Genomic DNA, 20,740 nt, shown 5'->3' with positions numbered 1-20,740 from the left:
CCTTGTTCTGCACTGTAACTTTTCTATGGCTCTAAGTGCTTTTGTCTGAAGACTCTCCTCATTTGCATCTCGCCAAACGTACACGTGAATCAGACAGCGTTTTAAAACAAACATTTTTTAACAACATGCTTTGCATTAAGGAGTATTCCCTGATGCATTTAAGGAGCAACAACTTGATGCATTTTGCTTAATATGGCCAAAAATGCATTTATAATAAACAAATAAGCAATTTTGATGTCAACTCCAGCACTTGTGAGTAACACGGTTTCAAAGAAAATAACTCGGAAGAGCTACAACAGAAGTATTGAATTGTTATATTAGGGTATCATAGCCAGTTCGTAATTATTTTTAAAAATTTATGTTTAAAGCTTTTAAAACATTCCTGTCAATGCCCTTGTGCCCAAAAGAACCACCTTAATTTCTGGAGACTCCTCGAAGACTTGCAAACAAATATAACCTGTGGAAACTCCCAATGGCGATTAATACATCCTGGAGCTGCATTCAGTTTAGCACTCCAACGCGATGATCTTTGCAAAATGTCAGTAAAGATTGAAGCAACTCCATTTGCCCTGGACGTAACTCACGTTTGTAAATCCACGATCTCCTGCATCAGTTGCGCCGAACGTAAGCAGCGCAACTGAGTGGGTTCCCAACCCCAGGACCTTTGCAATCATATATTTTAATGAAGGGAACCATGTGATAAGTGTTAAGAGCTGTACCTGAACTTGCAATGTGGGTTTCCCCCAAAGAGGCCGTGCAGTTTTTAATAGGATTTACTGTAACTATTTTTTAGGGACCGAGAGGTTTGGATGGTTCCCCAGGAGAACATGGGCCCCAAGGTAACAAGGTAATTATTTACTTTCAAAGAGTAGAATTTCTGGAACACCGTCTCACCCGAACTGAAGTTGCTAAATCGACAAAAACAGAAAACGCTGGAAAAGCTCAGCAGGTCCGGCAGCATCTGTGGAGAGAGAAAACAGAGTTAATGTTTCGAGTCCGTATGAGTCTTTTTCAGTGCTCTGAAGAAGAGTCATATGGACTCGAAACGTCAACTCCGTTTCTCTCTCCACAGAGGCTGCCGGACCTGCTGAGCCTTTTGTTTCAGATTTTCAGCATCCGCAGTATTTTGCTTGCATCTTACTAAATGAACATGTAGCTGAATCGCTCCGTGAACCTGTAGAATGGAAAACTGTTTGTTACTTACGAAAATATATTGCCTTAAAAGTTACTCGATGAACCGGTAGATTCCAGCTGCTTTATGAGAGTGTTTTGATGCTGGCACCTGCCTGAATGGCTGATGTTTTAAAACTCTCATTCTGTAACAACATGAACAGCCAAGAGGCAGGGACCTAATGTTCGCTTTGCTTGTTTCCACAATTGTGGCAATGCTTTGTAAACCGATATTTCACAAAGTTAGCCTTGGGGTTGAGAAAGAGAGTTGGGAGTTATCCCTCACCGGGGCGATGAGTCTTCATTAAAAGTGTTAAATTTAATTACTCCTCGGAACACTGGAAGTCATTGTTATCATGCCGTGACATGAAGATATCTTTGCCTTCCAGGGAGAAAGAGGCGAACTTGGCACAAAAGGTGAAACTGGACTTATTGTAAGTGTGAATCACTGATAAAATGTTGTTCCTCAACCCATTAGAGCCTCCTCCAATCAATCCTCTCATATCGGTTCTGTGCATTTCTCAACATCCATTTTTTTTTTTAAATTGCAGGGTAAAGCTGGTAATCCTGGAGAAAGGGGAGCTCAAGGTGCCCCAGTGAGTACTCGTGAATATTCTAACATGAAGTCTTTTAACGTCAAGGAAAAAAAACAAGGCTGCATTTCGATGGAACCTCCAATGACCTCAGGGTCACCTAAAGCGATTCACAGCCAATGGAGGATTTTTTTGAAGTCAGTCACTGTTGTCATGTGGGAAATGCAGCAGCCTATGTGAGCACAGCAAGATCCCACAAACAACAACATTATGATGGCCAGATAACCTGTTTTAGCGAGGCTGGTTAAGGGAGACAGATTGGCTAAATGGGGGAGAATTCCCCTGCTGTTGTTCCATTCGTGACTATAAAATTAACATCAACATTACAAACAAAACCAGAGCGGGCAGACAGAACCACATGAAAGATGACATCTCTGACAGTACGGCACCCCCTCAGTACTGACCCTTTGTCAGTGCAGCACTCCCTCAGTACTGACCCTCTGACAGTGCAGCACTCCCTCAGTACTGACCCTCTGACAGTGCAGCACTCCCTCAGCACTGACCCTTTGTCAGTGCAGCACTCCCTCAGCACTGACCCTCCAACAATGCAGCACTCCCTCAGTACTGACACTCTGACAGTGCAGCACTCCCTCAGCACTGACCCTCTGACAGTGCAGCACTCCCTCAGCACTGACCCTCCAACAATGCAGCACTCCCTCAGTACTGACCCTCTGACAGTGCAGCTCTCCCTCAGTACTGACCCTCTGACAGTGCCGCACTCCCTCAGTACTGACCCTCTGACAGTGCAGCGCTCCCTCAGTACTGACCCTCTAACAGTGCAGCACTCCCTCAGTACTGACCCTCTGACAGTGCAGCACTCCCTCAGTACTGACCCTCCAATAGTGCAGCGCTCCCTCAGTACTGACCCTCTGACAGTGCAGCACACCCTCAGTACTGACCCTCTGACAGTGCAGCACTCCCTCAGCACTGACCCTCTAACAGTGCAGCACTCCCTCAGTATTGACCCTCTGACAGTGCAGCACTCCCTCACTACTGACCCTCTGACAGAGCAGGACTCCCTCAGTACTGACCCTCTGACAGTGCAGCACTCCCTCAGTACTGACCCTCCAACAGTGCAGCAATCCCTCAGCACTGACCCTCTGACAGTGCAGCCCTCCCTCAGCACTGACCCTCTGACAGTGCAGCACTCCCTCAGTACTGACCCTCTGACTGTGCAGCACTCCCTCAGTACTGACCCTCTGACAGTGCCAAACTCCCTCAGCACTGACCCTCCAACAGTGCAGCACTCCCTCAGTACTGACCCTCTGACAGTGCAGCACTCCCTCAGTACTGACCCTCTGACAGTGCAGCACTCCCTCAGCACTGACCCTCTGACAGTGCAGCACTCCCTCAGTACTGACCCTCCGGCAGTGCAGCGCTCCCTCAGTACTGACCCTCTGACAGTGCAGCACTCCCTCAGTACTGACCCTCTGACAGTGCAGCACTCCCTCAGTACTGACCCTCTGACAGTGCAGCACTCCCTCAGCACTGACCCTCTGACAGTGCAGCACTCCCTCAGTACTGACCCTCTGACAGTGCAGCACTCCCTCAGTACTGACCCTCTGACAGTGCAGCACTCCCTCAGCACTGACCCTCTGACAGTGCAGCACTCCCTCAGCACTGACCCTCTGACAGTGCAATGTGTGTAAGGAATTTCAGATCGAGAGAGATCATCAAGGCCAAAGGGGGAAATTGTGGAGTTTGAAGATGCAAATATTGCAGGTTGGAGTAGGTCAGGGGATTGTGGAGGTCCAGGGGTGTCGGGTGAGAAATGGGGCTGATGGGCAGTTGAAGATAGTGAGCAGTAGTGGGCAGTGTCTATTTAGATTTTGATAAAGGCATAGCTAACAGAATGCTAAGTTATATGCAAGTCAAGAATGCAGACCAACTATGTGCAATTAAAAAGAAAAGAACTGCTACGTATCTAAAGCCACAAAAAAAGGTCCATCTTCATCAATAAAGAGAGAGGTTTAACACTGTACAAGAGTTTCTCACCGTGCTGATTCTGGTGGTGGTTACAGACTTGAACAGTTCCACGCTATGATTTGCAGAAGGCAGAAAATGGCCCCCCATCTCTTTGCTAACACCCCTCTTTCTAAAAGTGGAGGAACTGATCACTTGTTGGATTCTGGGTTTATGAGGTTTGCTACTTGCAAATAGCTGTTATATTTACCAGCAAAACAATCACTGGACTTCAAATTAAGTGACTTGGTGAAGTGGTTTTCAGATGTTGCTGAGCATGGAATACTAACACAGGTTTCTCTTAACTCACTAATAGAACTGACCTGATTTTGCAGTTTTTTGTTTGTAATGTTGATGTTAATTTCACATTAAACTCTTGCCCTCATTCTAATTGTCGTTACATTGTTAATTATAGAATTTAAAATGGGGCCCAACATTATAACAATATCTGTAGTACTCTATTAACTGTAATACACTGCACATATACTCCATTAACTGTAATAAACTACAAATATACTCTATTAACTGTAATACACTGCACATATACTCCATTAACTGTAATAAACTACAAATATACTCTATTAACTGTAATACACTGCACATTTACTCCATTAACTGTAATAAACTACAAATATACTCTATTAATTGTAATACACTGCAAATACACTCCATTAACTGTAATAAGCTACAAATATGCTCTATTAACTGTAATACACTGCAAATATACTCCATTAACTGTAATAAACTACAAATATGCTCTATTAACTGTAATAAACTACAAATATACTCTATTAACTGTAATACACTGCAAATATACTCCATTAACTGTAATAAACTACAAATATGCTCTATTAACTGTAATACACTACAAATATACTCCATTAACTGTAATAAACTACAAATATACTCCATTAACTGTAATACACTGCAAATATACTCCATTAACTGCAATAAACTACAAATATACTCCATTAATTGTAATACACTGCAAATATACTCTATTAACTATAATACACACTCTATTAACTATAATACACTGCAAATATACTCTTAACTGTAATAAACTACAAATCTACTCCATTAACTGTAATACACTGCAAATATACTCCATTAACTGTAATGTACTGCAAATATACTCCATTAACTGTAATATGTAATAAATTACAAATATACTCCATTAACTTTAATACACTGCAAATATACTCCATTAACTGTAACACACAATTCTACTCCATTAACTGTAATAAACTACAAATATGCTCTATTAACTGTAATAAACTACAAATATACTCTATTAACTGTAATAAACTACAAATATACTCTATTAACTGTAATACACTGCAAATATACTCCATTAACTGTAATAAACTACAAATATACTATATTAACTGTAACACTGCAAATATACTCCATTAACTGTAATGAATACAAATATACTCTATTAACTGCAATACACTGCAAATATACTTCATTAACTGTAATAAACTACAAATCTACTCCATTAACTATAATACACTGCAAATATACTCTATTAACTGTAATAAACTACAAATCTACTCCATTAACTGTAACACACTTTGGGACATCTTAAGGTCATGGAAAGGCACTGGAGAAACGCAAATTATTTTGTTATTGGTACAAGATGTAGCACCTTGTTAGAAGAGCACATTGTTAAAATACTGCTGTTTTGTAGTTCATCATATGTGTTGTTTTGAATGTGAACTAGAATGAGGATCCTGAAATCCAATACCACACATTAGTTTTCACCTTTGGAATCTGTGTTTTAGGGATTGACAGGACCTCCTGGAAACACTGGAGACATGGGACCCCCTGGAAAACCAGTTGAGTTTACCTTCAGTTTCATAATTTCAGGAGAGAACAGGTTTCCTCAGTACATTACTTACAATTGTTAACCTTTGATGATTAGATTATAGAATGATACAGCACAGAAGAAGGCCATTTGGCCCATCATACTTGTGCTGACTCTTTACTGAAACAATCAATCCTATTTCCCTTCTCGTTATCCCATAGACTTGCCATTTTTTTCCCTTTCAAGTATTTGTCCAATTCCCTATTGAATCTCTTCCCACTCTCCTTTCAGGCAGCAGCTTCCAGATCACAACAATTCAGTCTGTAAAACAAAAAATTTCTTCTTATCTCTGCTATTTTTTGCCAATTCTCTTTAATCTGCGTTCCCCGGTTGCCAATTGTCCTGCCACTGGAAGCAGTTTCTCCTTATTTATTTTGTCAAAGTCCTTCATGACTTTCAACAGTGCTTTTGAATCTCCTCTCAACCTTCTCTGCTCTAAGGAAAACAATCCCAGTTTCTCTGGTCCCATTCCAGTAAACCTTCTCTGCACTGTCTCTCCAAGGCCTTGTCATGCTTCCGAACGTCCTGTGACCAGAACTGGAGACAATACTCCAGCTGTGGCCTAATCAGTGACTTATAATTGTTTTTGTACCTATGCCTCTATCACTGAATCTATAGCGTGCACTGCAGCAACACCTTAGACAGCACCTTCCAAACCCATGACCTCTACCACCTAGAAGGACAAGGGCAGCAGACACAAGGTGCAGAAATAAATGCTAGCGGGATTTTATGGTCCCGCCAGTGTCAATAGACTTTTGAAAGGCTCGCCATAATTTACAGCCCCATCCTCGCCAAAATGGCGTCATGAAATTTAGCCCATGGTAACACCACCACCTGGAAGTTCCCCTCCAAGCCACTCACCATCCTGACTTGGAAATATATTGCCGTTCCTTCACTGTCACTGGGTCAAGATCCTGGAACTCCCTCCCTAACAGTACAGTGGGTGTACCTACAACACGCGGACTGCAGCGGCTCTAGAAGGCAGCTCACCACCACCTTCTCAAGGGGCAATTAGGGATGGGCAATAAATGCTGGCCCGGCCAGCAATGCCCACATCCCAAAAACAAATATAAAACAAAATAAAGCTCAGGATCCTATATGCTTTTTTCCAACAATTTTATTGACTTCATACTGCAGAGATTTGTGTACATACGCCCCCTAGGTCTCTGTGCTTTTGCACCCACTTTACAATTGTTAATAGTGAACCAAGGAAATCTTGCCCCGAACGTGGTCTTTTCTGGTGATTGTTATTCCTTTGGACTTGAGTAGATATGGGAAAAATTATTCCTATTGATGGAAGGACCAAGAAGCAGAGGAGACTGATTTTAGATGAATGGCAAAAAAAACCCCAAAAAAGAAGCGATGGGCTGAATGGCCTCATTTGGTGCTGTAACCATTCTATTTTTAATTATCAATGTCTTTAGAGCATCATGTTACAACGTGATTCTTGTTAGAAAATGATTGAAGGAAGTATAGAGATAAGACTATTGCAGTAAGTTCCCCAGTTTAATTTTAAGGCACAGCCTTACATTTAGTAACTTACCACTCGATTCATATTGTGTAGAATAATTTCTTTATTGTGTAAGTATTTCTTCTGCGGTCAATTGAATGCTGCCTTGTGGCTTTTGAAAACTAAAATTGACCTATGGTTTAAAACAGCGACTCTTTTCCAATGACTTTTCCATTTAGGGTCCTCGAGGACAACAAGGTGAGGTTGGTGCTACTGGAGGAATTGGTCCTGAGGTAATTATTTCAGTACTTTATTTATTCCTTGAATAGTCTCAACCTTCATACTGTTTACTGTTGAAATGTGGAATCCAATTCCTGGTTAAAGGGGATGGGGTGGAGGAACTCAACTCTGGTTAATCCTGTGCAGAATCAGTGTAGGGTCATCATATTTTCTGCTGCTATCTAGCATATACACCAGAACTGCCCCGGAGGCCTTATTGGCTCCAGCAATGTTTAGGGGCCCAGGGCAGCTGCCTGAAACAGGGGTCAGGCAGCCTTAAGTATGTAAATTCCGGGACCCTGATGCAATAATGCAAGAGAAGGACAGAGAGCTCTACCAAAGAGCCAGCACAGGCACCATGTGCTGTATCGTTCTACATGGGTGGAGTTTTCACATCACATGCCCTGGTATCAGGCATCAAGCAGCCAACCCGAATGATCCTGACAGGATCAGCTGAAAGTCGTCAAGAATAGCCCCAGAAATTCTCCAACTATTATTTCTGTGTGCCTGGGTTTTCAAAGCTTCGCCTCCAACTCCCGCAGCCAACAACCCCCCACGACACACCCGCCACCACCACCACCTATCCCCCATCCCAGACCTGACCCAGTGTCAGTATAGGAATTGGCTAATTTCCCACCCTTCCTGACTGTGGACTCTTACATGGTTCAGTGTTGATAGATCAACAGCTGCATATCATTTAGGGCCTAAACTGAATTTAACCCTTGCCTCAGGACCATCAACACTCTGGTTTTATACCCATTTGCAGCACGAGTTGAATTTCTCAGGTAATTACTCAGCAACTTTGATGTTGTTGGCAATTCTCGGTTACATAGACTGGAGAATCTGAGATTGTTCCCTCTTTAGAGCAGAGAAGGTCAAGCGGAGATTTAATGGATGTGTTCAAAAACACGACAGAGTAGATAAGGACAAAACTGTTTCAGTAGCAGGAGGGTTGTTAACCAGAGGGACACAGATTGAAGACAATTGGCAGAACAACTTGAGTGGGGATGAAGATACACAGTGAGTTGTGATCTGGAATGCGCTGTCTGAAATGGCAGAGGAAGCAGATTCAATAATAACTTCCAAAAGGGAATTGGATCAATACTTGAAGAGAAAATATTCACAGGGCTATGGGGAAAGCACAAGGTGGGGTACCTCTTTCAAAAAGCCAGCACAGGCACGATGGGCTGAATAGCCTCCTTCTGTTTGTATCATTCTATGATTCCATGAGAAATGCTTCACAGTGTAAAGTGAACGGTTTGTTAATTGAACAGGGACTTCCAGGAGCTATAGGAGAGCCTGGTCAGCAAGGGGAGCCTGGAACGAAGGTAGGTCCAACTTATAAAACCAACTAACTGAGGGCTATTGTCCTTATACAGATACAGTTCTTTGGAAGATGAGTTGCAATTTCCTGTCAACCTTAACACCCGGGTGATATTCAGATTCTACCAGAGATCAAATTATTCTGTCCGTGAGCAGCAAACTTGGTCTCCTTATCTAAGGAAGTATAGATGGACTGCAACAAGGGTTCACTAGATTGGATCCTGGGATGAGGAGTTGTCCTCTGAGGACAGATTGAGTAGACTAGACCTATATTCCCTGGAATTTAAAAGGATGAGAGCTGATCTGATTGAAAAGGACTGAATTCTTGAGGGGCTTGACAAGCCAGATGCTAAGAGGCTATTTCCTCTGGCTGGGAAACCTAGAACAAACACAGGATGAGACTGGTCTTTGGGGCTGAGATGATGAGAAATTTCTTCACTCAAAGGATTGTGAATCTTTGGAATTTTCAAGCCCAGAGAGCCGTGGATGCTCAGTTGTTGAGTATATTCAAGACGGAGAGTGATAAATCTTTGGATTGTACAGTGATAGCGGGGTCAAGGTGGAATTGAGGTAGAAGATCAGCTATGATCTTGTTGAATGACGAAGCAGGGTTGAAGGGTCAGGTGACCTACTCCTGCTCCAATTTCTGTAGTAATTTATGTAAATTAATGCCTGAATCTAATTGTGCTGTTATTAAATGGGTGCCTTAAGATGGCAAACATACAGTTCAAGTAATTACATTTCTTAGAAATGTCTGTGAATCATAAACGCAGATGGATTTTGAAGAAACTCAAACCCATGATTATGTTTCTTTTCAGGCGATGCCACCAATTCATTAAAAAAAATTTTTTTTTTACTTGCTCCGTGCAAGTTTTTACACCTTTTGCTTGAGGTTAATAGTAACAGAAGACCAATTTATTTTTGCACCGCTTGTGTCATTTCTGGTTGCTGATGCCCAACTCCTGTCAGAATTTTTCCAAAAACATTTCGTTCACAAGAGATTTATTGGCACTTGCTGTTATTTTTTTGAAAATTGGCCAGCAGCTTCCAGTGAACAAGAAACAATCTCATGAATTGCAAATCACTACGAGCTTGCAGAGACATGACATGCCAAATGACCTTTTGTGTTATACAGCCTATGATTCTAATTAGCCCTTGCACTTGCCGCACAAAGTTAACTCTATCAGAGCAAAAAGCCTTTAAACAATTGATTTGTTAATCACTGCTTGCTAACCTGTCTGTCCCAGAAAGTGAACAATCTTTCTCTGGATCTATGGAAGCTCTTTGATCAGACTCTCAACCGTCTCCAAACTCAGACTGTCTACCCAGTCCCAACCTTTTAGTTTGAGTGGACTAAACGCAGACTGGGTGACCACTTTACAGAACACCTTCACTCAGTCTGCAGTATGACCCAAACCTGCCTGTCGCTTGCCATTTCAACACTCCACCCTGCTCTCAAGCCCACATGTCCGTCCTTGGCCTGCTGCGTTGTTCCAGTGAGGCTCAACGCAAACTGGAGGAACAGCACCTCATCTTCCGACTAGGCACTTTACAGCCTTCCGGACTGAATATTGAGTTCAATAACTTTAGATCATGAACTCTGTCCCTCTGTTTTGATTTTTTTTCTAATTGGCCACTTAAGGGCCTCAATTGGGGCAAGGGCAGGCATCCCATCTGAGGCCTTGCCCACTGCAGCCTAAAATCGCTACCCAGGTCAGGGTGGGTGGGAACCCAGAGGGAAGCTTGTTCCTTCCATTTCACGCTCTCTCCCACCTAAAAACCCACTGGCAGGGAAGCATGATATTCAGGTGTATATGTTTTAATAAGATGACCTCTCTGTCTTCTAAACTCCAATGGATACAGGTCCACCCTGTCCAGACTTTCCTCATCCCAGGTAACAGACAAGTGAACCTTCTCTGAACTGTTCCTAATGCAATTATGCTGTCTCTTAAATAAGGAGATGGAAACGACATACAGTACTCTAGATGTGGTCTCACCAATGTACAACAGTAGCAAAACATCCCTACATTTATATTCCATTCCCCTTGAAATAAACGGCAACCTTCCTAATCACCCGCTGTGCCTGCACACTAACATTTCTTGATTCATGTACCAGGACACCCAGATCCCTCTGTTCATCAGAGTCCTATAATCTCTCTCTGTTTAAATAACATGCTGATTTTCTATTCTTCCTGCCAAAGTGGGCAAGTTCACATTTTCCCACATTATACTCCATCTGCCAAATTTTTGCCCATTCACTTAACCTATTTATATTCCTTTTGCAGGGTCCTTATGTCCTCCTCACAGCTTACGTTCCTGCTTATCTTTGTGTCACCAGCAATTTGGCTACCATGCAAACATTCGACCATACGAAATAGGAGCAGAAATAAGCCATTTGTCCCCTCGAACCAGCTCCACCGTTCAGTCAGATCTGTTTGTGTTTCAAGTTCCACATTCCCATCTATTTCCCGATAATCTTTGATTCAGTTGCCCAGCAAGAATCTATCTACTTCTCTGAATCTATTTATCTGCTCTGAAGAAGAGTCATATGGACATAAGTCCTCATAAGTCAACCTGCTCATTCCAGGTATCAATCTAGTAAACCTTCTTTGAACTGCCTCCAATGCATTTACATCCTTCCTTAAATAAGGAGCCCAAAATTGTACATAATATTCAAGATGCAGTCTCACCAACGCCCAGGAGAACCAAAGCATAACTTTCATACTTTTATGTTCAATTCCTCTCATAATAAAGTATAGCATTCCAATAGCCTTCTTGGTTACATGCTGCACCTGCATACTAACTTTTTGTGACTTTTTGTGACTCATGCACGAGAACACCTAGATCCTTCTGCATTTCAGAATTCTGCAGTCGTTCTCCATTTAAGTAATATTCTGCTTTTTTGTTCTTCCTGCCAAAGTGAACAACTTCACATTTTCCCGCAATATACTCCATCTGCCAAATTTTTGCCCACTCACTCAGCCTATCTATATCAGTCTGCAACTCCTTATATCTTCTTCACAACATACTTTCCTACCTATCCTGTTTCATCTGCAAATTTAGCTACCACTCACTCCCCTCATCTAAGTCATTGGATGAAAATTGTAAAAGGTTGAGGCCCCAGCACTGAGGGACTCCACTCACCAATCCTGCCAGTCAGACAAAGACCCATTCATGCATGCTCTCTGTTTTCTGCTATATACATTCGATCCCGTCATCCAAGTCATCAATATAAATTGTAAATAGTTGAAGCCCCAGCATTGATCCTTGAGGCATTCCACTTGTCACAACTTTCCAACCAGAAAATGACTCATTTATGCCTCTCTCTGCTTCCTGTTAGCTAACTAATCCTCTATCCAAGTTAATGTGAATCTGCCTACACCATGTGCTCTTATTTTGGGTAGAAACCTTTGATGTGGCACTTTGTCAAATGCCTTCTGGAAATCTAAATACAGCAATTCCACCGATTTCTCCTTATCCACACTACTTGTTACTTCGTCAAGGAACGCCCCTAAATGATTTCCCTTTCACAAAACCATGTTGATTCTGCCTGATCGAATTGAGATTTTCTCAGTGCCCTGCTATAACCTCCTTAATAATAGATTCCAATAAATTCCCTACGACAGATATTAAGCTGACTGGCCTGTAGTTTCCTGCTTTCTGTCTCCCTCCTTTCTTGAATAGAGAAGTCATATTTGTTATTTTCCAATCTGATGGGACCTTTCCAGTATCTAGAGAGTTTTGGAAAATTAAAACCAATGCATCTACTATCTCAGTAGCCAATTCTTTTAAAACTCTAGGATGAAGTCCATCAGGCTTTTGCTTCTAATAATTTCCTCAGTCCTTTTCCCTGGTGATTGTAATTGTTTTAAGTTTCTCCCTCACTTTCACCTCCTGATTCACAATTAATTCTGGGATGTTATTTGTATCCTCTACAGTGAAGACAGATGCAAAATACCTGTTCAATCCATCTGCCATTTCCTTATTTTCCATTATTAATTCCCCATTCTCACTCTCGAGAGGACCAACGCTCACTTTACTTACTCTGTTCCTTTTTAAATACCTGTAGAAACTCTATCCGTTTTTATATTGCTAGCTAACTTTTTCTCATACTCTAATTTCTCCCTCTTTATTAATCTTTTAGTCATTCTTTGCTTTTCTTTATATGCTGTCCAATCTTCTGATCTACCACTCATCTTTGCGGAATTATATGCTTTTTCTTTCCATTTGATAGTATCTTTAATTTCATTAGTTAGCCTCGGATGGTGCATCCTTGCCCTAGGGTCTTGCTTTCACATTGGAATGTATCTTTTCTGAGTATTCTGTAATGCCTCCTTAAGTACATGCCACTGCATCTCTACTGACCTATCCCTTAACCTAATTTTCCAGTTCACTTTAGCCAGCTCCTTCTTCGTGCCCTCATAATAGCCCTTATTTAAGTTTAAAACACTAGCCTTAGATCCATTCCTCTCTCCCTCAAACTGAATGTGAAATTCAATCATACTATGATCACTGGTGTCTAGGGGTGCCTTCACTATGATGTTGTTAATTAACCCTGTCTCATTGCACATTACTAGTGGGTAATATATAGCCAGCTCCCTGATTGGTGCTAGACATGCTGCTCTAAGAAACTGTCCAGAAAATATTCTATGAACTCATCTTCAAGGCGACCATTGCCAATCTGATTTGTCCAATCTACAGTGTAGATTAAAATCACCCATGATTATTGCTGTCCCTTTCTCATTTCCTTACTTCACTCAGGGGATGTGGGCATCACTGCTAGGCCAGCATTTATTGCCCATCCCTTGTTCAGAGGGTGTTTAAGAGTCAACCACATTGCTGTGGGTCTGGAGTCACATGTAGGCCAGGCCATGTGATGACAGCAGATTTCCTTCCCTAAAGGACATTAGTGAACCAGATGGGTTTTTACGACAATTAACAATGGTTTCAGGGTCATCATCAGACTTTTAACTCCAGATATTTATTGAATTCCAATTCCACCATCAGCCTTGGTGGGAATCGAAGCTGTGTCCCCGGAACATTACCCTGTGTCTCTGGATTACCAGCCCAGTGACAAAACCACTACACCACTGCCTCCCCTAAGTTTCCATTACTGATGACCCATTATTCCTTCCTGTCTACCCCGTCCTACAGTGTGGTTACTGTTAGGGGGCCTATAAACCAAACATGGACAAAAGAGCTGAAGGCATGAGACAAGGTAAGAGTAACTGCCCTTGGCATCAAGGCAGCATTTGACCGAGTGTGGCATCATAGAGCCCTAACAAAACTGGAGTCAATGGAAATCAGGGGAAAGCTCTCCACTGGTTGGAGTCATACCTAGCACAAAGGAAGATGGCTGATGCTGTTGGAGGTCAGTCAGCTCAGCTCCAGGACATCACTACAGGAGTTCCTCAGGGTAGTGTCCTTAGGCCCGACCATCTTCATCTGCTTCATCAATGACCTTCCCTCCTCATAAGGTCAAAAGTGGGGATGTTCACTGATGATTGCACGATATTCAGCACCATTCACGACTCCTCAGATACTGAAGCAGTCCATGTCCAAATGCAACAAGACTGGACAATATCCAGGCTTGGGCTGACAAATGGCAAGTAATACTCGTGCCACACAAGTGCCAGGCAATGACCATCTCCAACAAGAGAGAATCCAACCATCTCCCTTTGATGTTCAATGGCATTACCATCACTGAATCCCCCACTATCAACATCCTGGGGTTGCCATTGGACTAGCCATATAAAGACTGTGGCTACAAGAGCAGGTCAGAGGCTAGGAGTTCTGCAGCAAGTAACTCCCTCCTGACTCCCCAAAGCCTGTCTACCATCTACAAGGCACAAGTCAGGAGTGTGATGGAATACTCCCCACCTGCCTGGATGAGTGCAGCTCCCACAACACTCAAGAAGCTTGATACCATCCAGGACAAAGCAGCCTGCTTGATTGGTACCCCATTCATCACCTTCAACATTCAGTCCCTCCACCACCGATGCACAGTAGCAGCAGTGTGTACCCTCTACAAGCTGCTGCAGCACCTCACCGAGGCTCTTTCAACAGCACCTTCTAAACCCATGACCACTACCATCTAGAAGGACAAGGGCAACAGACACATGGGAACACCACCACCTGGGAGCTCCCCTCCAAACCACTCACCACCCTGACTTGGAAATATATCGCCGTTCCTTCACTGTCTCTGGGTTAAAACCTGGAACCCCCTCCCTAACAGCACTGTGGACCACAGGGACTGCAGCAGTTTAAGAAGGCAGCTCACCACCACCTTCTCAAGGGCAATTAGGGATGGGCAATAAACACTGGCCCAGCCAGTGACGCCCACATCCCATGGAAGCATTAAAGAAACAGTCCCATTAGTGACTTCTTAACTTTGCTATTTCTCATCCCTACCCAACCAATCCTGCGTCTTGATGTCCAGAGCTAAGGTCATCCCACTGTTGTATTGACGTCATCTCTAATTAACAGAGTTACTCCTCCACCTTTTTCTTACCTTCCCATCCTCCTTAAACGTCAAGGACACTTGAATATTCAGGTCCCAGTCTTTGTCTCTACAATGACTATCAGACCAGAACATATTTATTTCTATTTGTGCTGGGAATTCATCTGTTTTGTTAAGAACGCTACACACATTCAGATACAGAGCCTTTAGTTCTGCCTTTTTACTATTTTCGTAACTTCCAGCCTTATCTGCTGGTGCACGTTTAGGCTTGTACACTCTGTCCCTTCCAGCCACACACTAATCATCATTTCCCTTATTCCTACCATGCCCTCTCGTCTTGTCTCCTCTGTTTAATTTATCATATCTTATCAAACTTGATCTCTCGCCCCCCACTATTTAGTTTAAAGCCCTTTCTACTGCCCTAGTTATCCGACTCGCCAGAATACTCATCCCAGCACAGTTCAGGTGAAGATCGGCCCAATGGTTCAGCTCCCAATACTGGCACCAGTACCCCATGAACTGAAACCCATTTCTCCCACACTAATCTTTGAGCCATGCATTCAACTCTTTAATCTGATTCACTCTTGGCCAATTTGCTCGTGGTTCAGGTAATAATCCAGAGAATATTACCTTTGAGGATCTGCTTTTTAATTTAACCCTTAACTGCTCAGAATCCCTGAGCCAGACGTCCTTCCTCGATCTGCCTATGTTGTTGGCACCTACATGGACCATGACCACTGGATTCTCCCCCTCCCACTGCAAGTTCCTCACCAGCCCAGAGCAGTTGTCCCAAACACTGGCACCAGGCAGGCAACAGAGCCATCTGGACTTCCATTCTCGGCTGCAGAGAATTGTGTCTCTTCCCCTGACTATACTGTCCCCTACTACAACTGCTTTCCTATAAACTCACCCCACTTGAATGGCTTCCTGTACCATGGTGCCATGGTCAGTTCACTCACCCATTCTGCAGCCACCGCTTTCATCCATACAGGCTGCAGGAACCTTGAACCTGTTGGACAATTGTAAAAGCTGAGGATCCTCCACTTCTACCATCTGGGTCCCAATACCTGTCTCATTTGCAGTCACACCCTCCTGAGCCTGGCCACTGACCAAATTAGAAGGCCCTATCCTTGGGAGTGTGACGACCTCCTGGTACAAGGTGTCCAGATAGCTTTCCCCCTCCCTGATGCATTGCAGCGTCTGCAGCTCGGCCTCCAGCTCGATGACTCTGAGCCGAAGTTCCTCAAGCCGCAGATGCTCACTGCAGACGTTTTTGCTCTGGGATCATCCCAGCATTCAGGAACCTCACATTCTGCAGTCGCAACACATCACCTGCCCTGCCATCTTTATTAAGTGTTAATTCATTCAATTTTCTTAATTAATTTATAATTAATAAATACTGCTACCCCTAATAACTTTACTATTGCCAGTAAGCCTTGCTACAGCCAGAAACTTTACAATTGCTAGTAAATTCCACGAGATTTGAAGATAAATGAGGAAGATATTCACAAACCAATTACTTCGCTGTTTTCCAGTGATGTTACACTTTGACTCCTCTCCTCTCAGTAGATGTCCACTCCCTCCGCTCTGGACTGGATTGGCCAGCTCTTCTAGGTGGTGGTTACTGCCTCTGAGTCCCTTTTTTTATCCCACTCGTAGTCAGTGATGAGCATCTTACATCGGTGCTCAGTGCAGAGTTCAGGCCATAACATCTACTGAACTGTATTCATCTAAAATGCTAAAAACTGGATAAAAGGGGAAACATGGGACAACAGAATAAAGCAGCAGATGGTATGTACAGATGAGATGAGACTTAGTTTTTCGATACATTCCATGTGATCTATGAGTGCATTAACAACAGAACATAAACAATTTGTTAATCCTGTCAACAACCTGTGCGCACAGGTTTGAATGTTGAACTTAATTCTTCAGTTTTTTTTTGTCTTATAATGTAACTTTAATTGTAAGTTCTCTTTGAAATCAAAACAGGGTGAAATAGGAGCAGCTGGGAACATAGGAGAACCTGGCCAAATGGGCTTGAGGGTGAGTTCAAATAAGGTCACGACCTGATTACTGTACCAACTGGTCAAGTGGCCAAAATTTACATTCTGTGGCTGGCGTGTGTAAAATCATAAACCAGCAAAGTCGTCAAGTGCGCAATACGAGAAGTATTTGTTAGGATTTTGTGCTATTCAAAGTGGTAGGTTTCGCAAAACAAAAACAAATTAGAGCGGGTGATGGAATTCAGAATTAAAAACAGAAAATTCTGGAAACACTCTGTGGGGGCGGCAGTAGTTGGAATGTTTTAGAAACATTTCCAAATTAAAAAACATTTTAAGTTGCCACAAGACTGGGGAGTATACATCGTGAAATGACTAAATGGGCTCAGTACATTCTTTCAAGTCATTTCAATGATTTTTAAATGCTTATTTTGTTTGATAGCTGTATTTATAAAACTGCACCAGGCTCCCACTCTTAAATAAATCAAGGAAAACTTTACAATGGACAAAAGAAACAATCACATGCTATCATTTTGCCCATTTGTGCTGGCCCATGGAAGATTTTTCCAGTGATTATGCAAATTAATTTTATCGGTGACTAGAACTGTAACTTAACCAGCAGAATTTCAAGGTTCAAAGGTCCTTGCTAGGCCAGGGAGAGGGTAAGTGTCTAAGGGAAGAGGGTAGGATTGGGGGGACGGGAGGAGGTGTCAGGTTGTGTATGGGGGTGGCATGTCGGGTCGGTTTGGGCCTGGGTAGAGTGTCAGATCAGGACCTGGAGGGGGAGGCAGTGTGTTGGACCTGGCCTTGGGATGGGGTGTTGGCTCAGGTCAGGTCCAGGTGGACGTGGGGAGGGGTGGGATGTCCAGTTGGGTTGAGCCTGGAGGGGCATGTCGGTTCAGGCGTTGAGTGGGTGGGGTGTCGGGCCTAATTGTGGGTGGAGCCAGGTTAAGCCGAGGCTGTGTTGTTGGCTTGGGCCTGGGTGTGGGGATGTTGGATCGGGCCTTGTGGGGGGGCGGGGGGACTGTAAGCCCAGGTCAGGCCTGAGGTGGGGAAGGTGTCGGGTCAGGCCCAGGATGTGAGTTGTTGGGGGGGTGGTGGGGTGGGTGCTTGGTGCCAGGTCGGGCCTCGGGCTATAATTGGGGGAGAGGAGGCCGTGGGGTCAGGTTGGGCCTTGGGTGGGCTGTCAGGTCGGATTGGGCCTGATACAGAGGAGGGGTCAGGTCAGGCCTAGTCGGGGGCTGTCGGGTTTGGCCTGGGGGGTGGGGGTTTGGTCTGGCCTGGTTGTCGAGTAGGGTTGGGCCAGTGGATAGTGTTATGTTGGACGTTGAGTGATGCGGTGTTGGGTCAGGCCTGAGGGATTGTCAGGTTGGGTTCAACACCATTCACGGCTCCTCAGATACTGAAGCAGTACATGTGCAAATGCAGCAAGACCCAGTCAACATTCAGGCTTGGACTGACAAGTGGCAAGTAACAAGTGCCAGGCAATGACCATCTCCGACAAGAGAGAATCTAACCATTGCCCCTCAATGGCATCACCATCACTGAATCCCCCACTATCAGCATCCTGGGGGTTAGCATTGACCAGAAACTGAACTGGACTAGCCATATAAATACTGTGACTACAAGAATAGGTCAGAGGCTAGGAGGCATGCAGTGAGTAACTCACCTCCTGACTCCCCAAAGCCTGTTCACCATCTACAAGGCACAAGTCAGGAGTGTGATGGAATACTCTCCACTTGCCTGGACGAGTGCAGCTCCCACAACACTCAAGAAGCTCGACACCATCCAGGACAAAGCAGCCTGCTTGATTGGTACCTCATTCATCACCTTCAACATTCACTCCCTCCACCACCGACACACAGTAGCAGCAGTGTGTACCATCTACAAGATACACTGCAGGAACTCACCAAGGCTCCTTTGACAGCACCTTCCAAACACATGACCACTGCCATCTAGAAGGACAAGGGCAGCAGACACATGGGAACACCACCACCTGGAAGATCAACTCCTTGCCACTCACCATCCTGACTTGAAAATTTTTGGTTTTCATTCACTGTCGCTGGGTCAAAATCCTGGAACTCCCTTCCCAACAGCACTGTGGGTGTACCTACACCACATGGACTGCAGCGGTTCAAGAAGGCGGCTCACCAACACCTTCTCAAGGGCAATTATAGCCAGCAATGGCCATATCCCATGAATGAATAAAAAGAGGTCCCACTTCACATTGAGTGCAAAAGTGAAGTCTGAAACTTTACTGCACTGAGTACTGCATTGTCAGAGGTGCTTTCTTATAGATGAGACATTAAACTGAGACCCTGCGCTATTGATGTAAACAACCCCATGACAAGAAAAGCAGGGGAGTTATCCTGGTCCAACATTTATTCTTCAATCAATATCACTGAAAGCAGATGATCTGGTGATTATTGTTATAGCACATAGCACCCCCTTGTGGCCATTTGTGTACACATAAACCACAACCAGAATAAACGAGTTCAGTTGGGTACTAGAACTCCATGTGGCAGACTGTCTCTATTTTGTCCTGCTAGGATATCACAATCTGGCAACAAGGAAGTAATGGCAGATTTCCCAAGCGGAACAACTTTGGTTGGAGAAGCTTCCAGCAAACCAGTGAGGTTTTTTTTTGCTGAGAAACAGGCTTAAAAATCTGGTCTTAGGTAAAAGGCTCTTTGTGCACTGACCTTTGACGATGGCTGCATCAACAGGCATTATTGGCAATAGAGAGAGTACAACCATGACCAAGAGTCTTTTGGTGCATATGTGGAGTGGCTCGAGATTTTTTTTTTAACTGCTAATAACATCCTCAAAGATCCTGATTATCCAGCTGTTAATCAGGCAGTGGGGGGAAAGGAAAAGGGTGATATTTCTACCTGAGGCAGGCCCAAGAGTGTATAAAATGCTCAAGAATTTGTTTGCCCCTGCTAAGCCAAGAGAGGCCGCTGACGGACATTTTGTGTAAGCTTCAGCAGCAATATAGCCCCAAGCCATTGGAGGTTGCAGAAAGCTATCGGTTTGGAACAAGGAATCAGTTGCCCAGTGAGGACATGGGAGAGTTTATTGTGGGTTCGAAAGTCCTGTTCATGGTGCTTACACCAACGTTAGGCACAAAGTTGTCCATTTGTGGGGGCAGAGAGCCAAAGTTGCAAGAAGAAGGACCATCTTGCAAAAGGCATGTCAGAAGAAGGTAAATGGAGAAAATGCTGGCTGGAGGAAACAGCAGTCACTTGCTCACGGCTGTCAAACAGCAGCAGGTCAATGAGAGGTCAGTTGAGGCCCCATACGATCCAAAGCACAAGGATGTGCTGTGAAAAGTCGCAGGGCACCTTAGCCCAAGTCGTGTTGGATGGAGCTCCGGTAAACATTGAGGTCGACATGGGGGCATCAGTTAACAATTCTTGAATCGCTGTGCCGTGAATCAACTGGAGAGATCGTGCATAGAATTATGGAGCTGCAATACGCAAAATTGCCCATGATTGTGGTGGAGGGTGAAAAACCAACCTTTTTAAGCGAAATTGGTTGAAACAAGCTTTTCTGTGTTGAAGCAAAATTCATATTGCAAACCGATTCAAGGATACAAGGCTAATGTACGGGTTCGGAGGAACACAGGGCCAG

General features: G+C 43.8%; 1 protein-coding gene across 1 annotated transcript in view; it reads left to right on the top strand.

The window, feature by feature from the left end:
• The window catches only part of LOC121289422 (collagen alpha-1(XXIV) chain), a 615,168-nt gene that overhangs the window by 496,632 nt on the left and 97,796 nt on the right, over positions 1–20,740 (top strand). Inside the window, exons 28-34 of the mRNA XM_041208885.1 lie at positions 794–847; positions 1,560–1,604; positions 1,722–1,766; positions 5,513–5,566; positions 7,285–7,338; positions 8,599–8,652; positions 17,097–17,150. Of these exons, the coding sequence (XP_041064819.1) occupies positions 794–847; positions 1,560–1,604; positions 1,722–1,766; positions 5,513–5,566; positions 7,285–7,338; positions 8,599–8,652; positions 17,097–17,150 (360 nt within the window). The remainder of the gene's footprint in view (positions 1–793; positions 848–1,559; positions 1,605–1,721; positions 1,767–5,512; positions 5,567–7,284; positions 7,339–8,598; positions 8,653–17,096; positions 17,151–20,740) is intronic.

The sequence above is a fragment of the Carcharodon carcharias genome, chromosome 16, assembly GCF_017639515.1.
Source record: "Carcharodon carcharias isolate sCarCar2 chromosome 16, sCarCar2.pri, whole genome shotgun sequence".
Taxonomy (NCBI): domain Eukaryota; kingdom Metazoa; phylum Chordata; class Chondrichthyes; order Lamniformes; family Lamnidae; genus Carcharodon; species Carcharodon carcharias.
This window is presented reverse-complemented; position numbering and strand designations above follow the sequence as displayed.